The following is a 10333-nucleotide window of genomic DNA, read 5'->3' as shown; positions in this document are numbered from 1 at the left end:
ATCAATCTTCAGACCAAGGAAGCTTATAAATATATATCTAATCACTTGAGCAGTTATACAACAAAATAATCCTTTTCCCTAATGGATATTCTCACGCATTTCTTAGCTATTCCATTGCTGTTCATATTTTCTTTACTTTACATTTTCTGGAGAAATAATACTACAACTTCTCAACCCGATGCCCGGCCCAAAAGATTGCCTCCAGAGCCCGCAGGGGCCCGGCCTTTCATCGGTCACCTTCCCATGCTCATGAGCAGCCAGGTTCATCTGGTTCGGACCCTGGGCGGGCTGGCGGATAAATACGGCCCGGTCTTCACCATCCGCATCGGCATGCCTCGGGCCTTGGTGGTTAGCCGTTGGGAAGCCGTTAAAGACTGTTTTGGAACCTACGACAAGATATTCGCCTCCCGGCCCGCTTCCTGCGCCGGCACGTACCTCGGCTACGACAATGCAGCGCTGGCGTTCTCCACCTACGATTCGTACTGGCGAAAAGTGAGAAAAATGGTGGTGGTTGAGCTTTTGTCCAGTACGAAGTTGGAGAAATTGAAACATGTTTGGATGTCGGAGCTGACCAGCAACGTCAAAGAACTGTATAATCATATCGTTAGGAACGGCGGAGATAACGGCGTTAAGGTGGATATGAATGAATGGATGCGACATTTGAACTACAATATGATATCGAAGATTGTGGTGGGGAGAAGATATAAGTTCACGATCGAGCATAAGGAGTTCATGTCTCTCGCCGGCGAGCTCGTGTCGGCGGACGCGCTGCCGTTTCGGATATTCCGGTGGTTGGATTTCGAGGGTCATATAAAGAACATGAAGCGGGTTACCCGGACCATGAACGCGTTTCTTCAAGTTTGGATAGATGAGCATGTCNACCCGGACCATGAACGCGTTTCTTCAAGTTTGGATAGATGAGCATGTCAAGAAGAGAAAAGAATCAACGGGGGATGTAGAAGATCGGGACTTCATCGATGTCATGCTTTCTGTCATCGACGATGAGTTCACCGCCGGTTACCGTTATACACGCGACACCATTATTAAGGCAACTGCAGTGGTAAGTATGCTAACTTTCTTTTTTTCATCTTCTCCCAAAGCTTGAATCCTCAACCATAAGTTCCCTGTTCGGGCTCAACAAACAAGTAGGAGGAGGTAAATTATAAAAGCTTATTAGCTCGACAAACATAATCAAATACCTGTGTACATAAGAAATATGTTCACTTTAAACATAATATTTGCATTGTCACTACCAAATTTCAATTGTTGACCTCTTCTCCCAAATATTGTCTATTAAACAATATAATTGAGCTAAGTTCGTAAGGACAATTTCTCTCTTTTTTTTTAATAACCAGTAATCCTGTCACTACTATCCACAAGTATGTAACGGATCATAAGCTGATAAATCATTTTAAGTTACTCATACATGATAGTCTCAAACTAAAGAGGCTATTATGCCCCTCATATAGATAGTTAAACTTAGAATACTGTAATTATGAAATTAATAGTCTGACCAATTTGACTGAGATTATAAAGTTTATACTAACTCTCTGTCGCATGATATTTTCAATGTGGCACCTCGTACAGAGTATGCTCCAAGATGGTGCGGAGACAATGGCGGTAAACATGATATGGCTAATGTCCTTACTGTTGAAGAACAGAGAAGTATTGAAGCGAATCCAAGAAGAACTTGACGCCAAAGTGGGCAGAGAGAGATGGGTGGAGGATTACGACATCGACAATTTAGTATACCTCCAAGCAGCAGTCAAAGAATCCATGAGATTATATCCGCCAGCGCCGTTCCTAGTACCGCACAAAGCATCAGAGGACTGCAACGTCGACGGATACTATGTTCCGAAGGGCACCCAGTTGTTCGTGAACGTGTGGAAACTGCACCGCGATCCCCGGATTTGGCCGGATCCGGAGAAGTTCTCGCCGGAGAGATTCTTGAATACCCCAGAAAACGTGGATCCCGCGGCTAGGCAGTATGGATACATACCTTTCAGCTACGGCAGGCGATCTTGTCCGGGAATATCGTACGGTCTGAAAGTGACGCATCTTACGTACGCAAGATTGCTCCAAGGTTTCGATTTCAGCCCGCCGGCGAATATGGCGGTCGACATGAGTGAAGCTCTGGGCATTACCATGCCCAGAGCAAACCCATTGGAAGCCGTCATTACACCTCGCTTGCCCTCCGCGCTGTATGCGGCGTCGTCATAGGTTCAACTTAAGGTTTTAATTCATCTTTAATGCTCTTTCATCAGCAAATAGTTAATAACTACTCTATGTATCTGTTTGAAGAATAAAATTGAGAAGAAAATGTAATTGTAATGATTTTTTTTTTTATTTCTTTATGCACATGTACTTAATCTAAAAACATGATAGGTCTCAATCAATGTTATATCATTGATTTATGCCCTTCTTTCTTGATGCTAATAAATGTATACATTTTACTTTAAATGTTGTGCACTTCAATGTTATTATACAAAATTGTTCATACTACATTCTTGTTATACAAAACTACCTTACACCGTTATAACACCGTTTCTTTTTAACTCCATCATTATTACTATACACCTATATCTATCATATCATTTTCCTATTCTATAATTATCATCTTATTAAAATCATTATATAATTAATTTAATGGTTGATTATATTTTAATTAAATTTCTATTAATGAAAAATCATATATGTGTGTGTATAAAATACATATATATTATTTGTGTATATATAATTCGAATTATAAATTTTAATTATTTGTATCTATTAATGTTTTAATATGCCAAAGATCTTGTAGTCAAGCGGCATCCGGTGTACACTCCCATGTGGAAGGGAGTGGGTTCGAGCCTCAGTGGAGGCATCTGCTGACTCCTTGTACTTCAGTAGGTTGAGAAAGTCGCTATAAACCGAGTCAGTAGAACTCAAAAAAAATAATTAATGTTTTAATATTAATAAATGTGGAGCACAATGTTCCTTGTCCGACACAAAACATCGTTGAAGCGATTGTGAAAGGATTTCTACACTTTCTATTTTTAGTTTCTCTTTATTGAACTCACAAAGTTTTTCTAATGTGTTTATCTCTTATTATGTTGTAAATACAAGAGTTAATAATCTAGCTCAACTGGTCACATGAATGAAGATTGGGAGTAAAAATCAGGGATCGAGTCTCACTAACAACAGTGTGAGGGCAACCTCTCAAATTGAGGTGCTCTTTGTGCACCTTGCCGCCCATATGCTTTGTCAAGTCGGGCAAGGTGATTCAACCTTTGAGAGCAAAGAGTTAATCATCTAGAAAGAGTGGAGTAAAATTAATTATTTCATTTTCCTATAAATTTTAAATTTCTCCCAGAAAATCAACAAGGTTCAAGATTTAAATAATATTTTTTCGAGTAATATTTATAACCCACAACTCTAAATATTATTTTAAGATTTCACGGCAGTACATTTGAAACATTAATCCCATTACTATAAATTTCCAACAAATACAAAGGAGTACAATAAGGTTTACTTTATGGTTAATTGGAAGTACTAGAAGAGTTACTCTTTTGGGTTTTCTTAGGTTTTTATATTTTACGTGATATTTAGTTGTTCCACCCAAAGAGGTGCATACAATTCAGCGAGGAAATTAGTTACGGAGTTTGAGGGTTTTCTTAGGTTTTTATATTTTACGTGATATTTAGTTGTTCCACCCAAAGAGGTGCATACAATTCAACGAGGAAATTAGTTACGGTGTTTGATGGTGAAAACTCTGGGTACACTTAGGAAAAAGAAAAAGAAGAAGGAGGAGAGAGATTATAAGCAATTTCTTGGTGATGATGACAATAATGTTTATTGAACTTAGCACAAACTTCTTGTAACCTACTTTACTCTAGATATAAAGCTCAAGTGACAAGTGAGCGTGATGATTCCTCCTGGATTAGCTCTCGTGTCTCCCGGAGCGAGCGAGAATTAGTTTGGTGGATTTACCAAAAGAAATAATAAAGAGGGTAGAGGAGAGAGGTTTGAAGATGGGAAGAGAAAGACAATTATTTTTCATCAGTTGCCTACATAATTCTTGACTTAACAATAACAGAGCATACGAGAGAATTTGGCCGATTATATTTTCAAGTTATACTCGTAAAATCTTTTGCAGAAATGTAACTTATAAAAGTTATAATTTGATCTCTCTAGTAAACACACGTTTAAAGATTATGATGTATTCCATTGTTTTCATTGAGTCTCTAATTCGTTACACGAAACTTAGGTTCCTAACCTATTATGTAAGAACGAAATTTATTCAATACAAATTATCATATAGTGGGTGAGTTTCCCTTCCATTCACCTAAAAAATTGATCATAATTGATTATTTATCGCAGGCAACACGTTAAAATTTTCAATGTCTCAATTGTCTCCCCATAATGGATGGCCCATAAATTACTCTAAGCAATAGACAGAATATATGCCTGTACAAGGAAAGCGAAATCAGATGGTGGCCTCTTGATATGCTCATTTCATTGAAAATAATGATTTCTTAAAATGCTATTGCCAATATAGTATTGTTATATGATGCTTTCTAACCTATATTTATTAAAATTGAATGATGCGCTTCATCTCCTTTAATATTCTAAAGAGATAGATTGTAGATACGTTTGACTTATTTCATTCTAGCTCTCGGTTGTGTCACTAGCCTAGCTATAGCTCCCAAATTCATACCTCGAGCTACACGTACTATGTGACTTTTAACAAATCAAAATTTCTCAACTTATTCTGACAAGTTATGTTGTGCATTGGGAGTTGTAAATTTATTATCTATATATTATATGTTGAACACATACATCCTGCACTCACATAGCATATGTATGACTCTAATGTTGAATAGAAAGATGTATTTTATATCAGTTAAAAGTTTTAATTGGTAATTAGTGGCTTAGTGCATAATGTGTTAATAAATGTGGAACCTATATGCTAGGGGATATAGGGATACGGATATTGTAAATATATCCTGAGAATACATCTATCAAAGTGGATTCGGAAATCAAATGAGATCATAATGTACTTGTAATTGTTACCATTCAATTCAAATTAAAAAGGAATAAGGTTTAAATTGACCACTGAACGTAACATGAAAGTGTAATTAAGCTACTGGACTAACAAAAAAAGTGCAATTAGGTCATCGAACACTCCAAATGTATGCAATTTCACCTGATAGCAGGTTGTCATCAATTTTATCAGGTTACTTGCTTATGCGGACAGTGAGTTTGACAATTTAAAATAATTTTTAATAATAAACTATTAAATAAAAAAATTTAAAATTAAATAAATTTAAAAAAAAAAAAAAAAAAAACACATGCGGCCACTCCCCTCCCCTCCCCCCCTTCCCCCCACCCTAACAACTTTTGCTTTATGATTTTGGATGAATATTTTAGTTTTTTTTTGTTAATAATAATAATAAATAAATAAATAATTAATTAAATTTGATTCATCCGTAGGTTTCCTATCAAGGTGGCAAGGATCATATATATGGAGATTGTTTTCAAAAATATAAATATAAATAAATAAATAAATATATATATATATATATATATATATATATATATATATATATATATATATATATATATATATATATATATATATGGAGATTTATTATATTAAAAAAATAAAAGATTTAATATTTTAATTTATATTATTTTATTTGATATTAGTTGCCTTATGTAGATATGCATACTACTATGGTGAAAATTGGATCGAGGTTGGGTCGTGTAATTGCTAATTTGCTACTAATTGATCAATATAATCAGCATATAAGAGAGAGTTGGGTGCTTTGTAATTAATAAAATACAATAAAGGCACAATAAGACATGCTTAATTACACAAGGTCACAACTCACAAAGACCAAGAGAAGAGCTAGCCAAGGATATGATTGTTGGACAACTTTGTTGAGGTCTAAACTATGCTTATATATATTGCCTTATGCTATTAGGATTTTGGCCCGATTTACATTTTTGGAGGGGGTATTTATACACAACCACTCAGTTAGTATAGGAATCAAAATTCCTTACCGATATGAGCCGAAATCTCTACAAAATTTGGCCTAGTCTGGCTCATCTAAAGTGAATTGGGCTAACGTGAAAGTCTCCAGACTTCTCCAAATAATGTTACTCCTTTATTTAGGCATATTATTTCACTAATTCTATTATTTGGGTTATAAGATGAATTGCCATTGCCCAATCTCCTATTCAATCCAATCAATATACTAACAACAGTACAGTGTTTCTTCTGGTGCCGACCTGCATATATGCCATACAACATGTGTGGTGTGAATGAAGTATATTCTATCATTCTATTTTTTTGAATTTAGAAGTTGGAGTGGAGTATAATTGTTGGCCATTATGATTTTTGTAATCTGCTTAATGCTCAAGCTACTTCTAGACGGTCTATATATGTATAAATAAATAATTAATCTCAGTAGTACTGAATCCAGTGCAATTCAAGCTCCAATCCAGGAGGCTATTACATATCTCGATCATCTTCTTCATGGATCTTCTTCTTCGTCTCCTCTCATGTCTTGCACCATTCATACTCTTCCTTTTACTATACCTTAGAATAATAAACCGTAATAACAACAACAAAAACCAGTTATTACCCCCTGAGCCCGCGGGGGCCCGGCCTTTCGTCGGCCACCTTCCACTACTCATGAGCAGCCAGGTTCATCTGGTTCGGACCCTGGGCGGGCTGGCGGATAAATACGGCCCGGTCTTCACCATCCGCATCGGCATGCCTCGGGCCTTGGTGGTTAGCCGTTGGGAAGCCGTTAAAGACTGTTTTGGAACCTACGACAAGATCTTCGCCTCCCGGCCGGCTTCCTGCGCCGGCACGTACCTCGGCTACGACAATGCGGCGCTGGCGTTCTCCACCTACGATTCGTACTGGAGAAAAGTGAGAAAAATGGTGGTGGTTGAATTGCTGTCCAATACGAAGTTGGAGAAATTGAAACATGTTTGGATGTCGGAGCTGACCAGCAACGTCAAAGAACTGTATAATCACATCGTTCGGAACGGCGGAGTTAACGGCGTTAAGGTGGACATGAATGAATGGATGCGACATTTGAACTACAACATGATATCGAAGATTGTGGTGGGGAGACGATACAAGTTCACGATCGAGCACGGGATAGAAGACGAGGAGGCGCGGCACATGAGGAAGGCGTTCAAGGAGTTCATGTCTCTCGCCGGCGAGCTCGTGTCGGCGGACGCGCTGCCGTTTCGGATATTCCGGTGGTTGGATTTCGAGGGTCATATAAAGAACATGAAGCGGGTTACCCGGACCATGAACGCGTTTCTTCAAGTTTGGATAGATGAGCATGTCAAGAAGAGAAAAGAATCAACGGGGGATGTAGAAGATCGGGACTTCATCGACGTCATGCTTTCTGTCATCGACGATGAGTTCACCGCCGGTTACCGTTATACACGCGACACCATTATTAAGGCAACTGCAGTGGTACGTATGCTAATGTTTCTTTTTAACAATCAGTATTGAAATTCGGCACTAGTTAAACGGACATCATTGATTAAATTCCCATGGTAAACCTAATAAGCAAAAATAAGTCTGTCTAAATGGTCATAATTGACTGACTTAAATCAAAAAAGTAATATGGATGTCTCTTTTGGAGAGATAAATTTAAATCTTGTGATTATTAAACTTAACCAACTTGACTAAGTACCCAACATGCTATCTTTATTGCCCCTAAAAGAGAAAAATCCCTTCTCCAAGATCCACACACTCTAACAAACTGAATTGTGGAAGGATAAATTGGTGAGACAGTAAGTCAAGGTTTTTAGGTGAGACGACTATTAGTGTTGGGTGCCTACAAAAAAAGTTCACAAGTATAACTCTTACACTATAATGGCATGTTTGGTTGGATGTAGTTTGGGAGGAATTACAATTCAATGAATTGCAATTCAGTGAATTCCCAAACTACAGTGTTTGGTTGGAGAGAATTGCAATTCAGTGGAGAGGAGGAGGAATTTGTTGGTGTAAAGACAATTTTGCCCCTCCTCCCATACCCTTTGTCTTTTTTTTTTTCTTTTTTTTTTTAAAAAAAAATTGAAAGAATTATTATTATTATTTTGAAAGAATTATTATTATTATTACTACTACTACTATAACATCTACTACAACATAAGGGCATTTTAGTCACTTTGTCGCTTCTTACCTTTCAATTTTCTGTACTTCTATTTCCGCATACCAAACTGTAATTTTAATTCATACTTTATTCATTGAATTACAATTTCATCCAATTAGAATTCTTTTCCTCCTAATTTCTTCCTCCCAGCTCCGTGTAACTGTTAGGCCTAGAATCCTTGTATCTCAATGTATCATCTAAGAATCAATTATTGAACTACCCATCTGAGCCACATGGGTGGAAACTTTCTGTCACATGATATTGCTGGATCTACAATTTAGTAATTCATTATTATGAATTTGGTACCTGGTACAGAGTATGCTCCAAGACGGCGCGGAGACGATGGCGGTAAACATGATATGGCTAATGTCCTTACTATTGAAGAACAGAGAAGTCTTGAAGCGAATTCAAGAAGAACTTGACGCCAAAGTGGGCAGAGAGAGATGGGTGGAGGATTACGACATCGACAATTTAATATACCTCCAAGCAGCAGTCAAAGAATCCATGAGATTATATCCACCGGCGCCGTTCCTCGTACCGCACAAAGCATCAGAGGACTGCAACGTCGACGGATACTATGTTCCAAAGGGCACCCAGTTGTTCGTGAACGTATGGAAACTGCACCGTGATCCCCGGATTTGGCCGGATCCGGAGAAGTTCTCGCCGGAGAGATTTTTGAATACCCCAGAAAACGTCGATCCCGCGGCTAGGCAGTATGGATATATACCTTTCAGCTACGGCAGGCGATCTTGTCCGGGGATATCGTACGGTCTGAAAGTGACGCATCTTACGTATGCAAGATTGCTCCAAGGTTTCGATTTCAGCCCGCCGGAGAATATGGCGGTGGACATGAGTGAAGCTCTGGGCATTACCATGCCCAGAGCAAACCCATTAGAAGCCGTCATCACGCCTCGCTTGCCCTCTGCCCTTTATGCGGCGTCATAGGTGCAAGTTTAAGGTTTAAATTCGGATTATATTAGTGGTCTTTCATCGGCAAAATCATCAGAAAATGGTTAATGTTTACTCTATATATGTATCTGTTTGAAGAATAAAAATGAGAAGGATATGTAATATGGAACTGTGTTTGAAGAAATACATTTGATAAAGGGAAAATGGCATCTTTAGTCCCTGAGTTATAGGGGTAGTGTAGACTCAGTCCCTAAGTTATGGCTGTATGCGAGTTTAGTCTCTCAGTTATTCACAAAGTGGTGAGTTTAGTCCCTGGACATTAAATTTGACGAAAAAATTAAAAATATTCAAAATTTGAGGGGTAAAATAGGAAATTCACATTTTATTATTCTTCTTATATCAAAACCACTTTTACAACATTATTTTTTCACTTCTTAGCCTAATTATTTTCAATATTTTTCATTTTTAAAAGCATTTTAATAACTTTCAAATGACTTGTTAGGAACCTGACTCTCGTATAACACACTTAAAACTTAGCACAAATAAAGAAATGCATGATCATTGTATTTAGGTGTATGAAACACACTGTCCTAACAAATTTTTATTTTTTTACTAAGCAACAAATGTAATAAAATTAAACTTTTGAGATAGGATAGTGTGTAAAAAAAATCTCAAAAATTTTAATTGTATTACATTTGTTGCTTAGTAAAAAAATAAAAACTTGTTAGGATAGTGTGTTTCATACACCTAAATACAATGATCATGCATTTCTTTATTTGTGCTAAGTTTTAAGTGTGTTATACGAGAGTCAGGTTCCTAACAAGTCATTTGAAAGTTATTAAAATGCTTTTAAAAATGAAAAATATTGAAAATAATTAGGCTAAGAAGTGAAAAAATAATGTTGTAAAAGTGGTTTTGATATAAGAAGAATAATAAAATGTGAATTTTCTATTTTACCCCTCAAATTTTGAATGTTTTTTAATTTTTTCGTCAAATTTAATGTTCAGGGACTCAACTCGCCACTTTGTGAATAACTGAGGGACTAAACTCGCATACCGCCATAACTTAGCGACTGAGTCTACACTACCCCTATAATTTAGGGACTAAAGATGCCATTTTCCCTTTGATAAATTAATAAATAGATAGATTAATAACTGACAAATCATAAAAAAGATGATTAATAACTCCCAAATCATACAAAAGATAATAAAAATATATGGCAATCTTATTGCAAAGACTCAAGCAGGCCAATTCCA

General features: G+C 36.9%; 2 protein-coding genes across 2 annotated transcripts; both read left to right on the top strand.

Moving 5' to 3' along the window:
• Window positions 1-2460, top strand: LOC116017765 (cytochrome P450 CYP82D47-like). Its single transcript, XM_031258399.1, has 3 exons — window positions 1-868; window positions 918-1060; window positions 1588-2460. The coding sequence occupies exons 1-3, from the start codon at window positions 82-84 to the stop codon at window positions 2218-2220; spliced, it is 1563 nt and encodes a 520-aa protein (XP_031114259.1). The 5' UTR covers window positions 1-81; the 3' UTR covers window positions 2221-2460.
• A 4012-nt stretch (window positions 2461-6472) lies between these two features.
• On the top strand, window positions 6473-9292 carry LOC116015666 (cytochrome P450 CYP82D47-like). Its single transcript, XM_031255807.1, has 2 exons — window positions 6473-7483; window positions 8484-9292. The coding sequence occupies exons 1-2, from the start codon at window positions 6521-6523 to the stop codon at window positions 9111-9113; spliced, it is 1593 nt and encodes a 530-aa protein (XP_031111667.1). The 5' UTR covers window positions 6473-6520; the 3' UTR covers window positions 9114-9292.
• Window positions 9293-10333: the final 1041 nt, after the last annotated feature.

This window comes from Ipomoea triloba, chromosome 4 (assembly GCF_003576645.1).
Source record: "Ipomoea triloba cultivar NCNSP0323 chromosome 4, ASM357664v1".
Lineage (NCBI taxonomy): Eukaryota > Viridiplantae > Streptophyta > Magnoliopsida > Solanales > Convolvulaceae > Ipomoea > Ipomoea triloba.
This window is presented reverse-complemented; position numbering and strand designations above follow the sequence as displayed.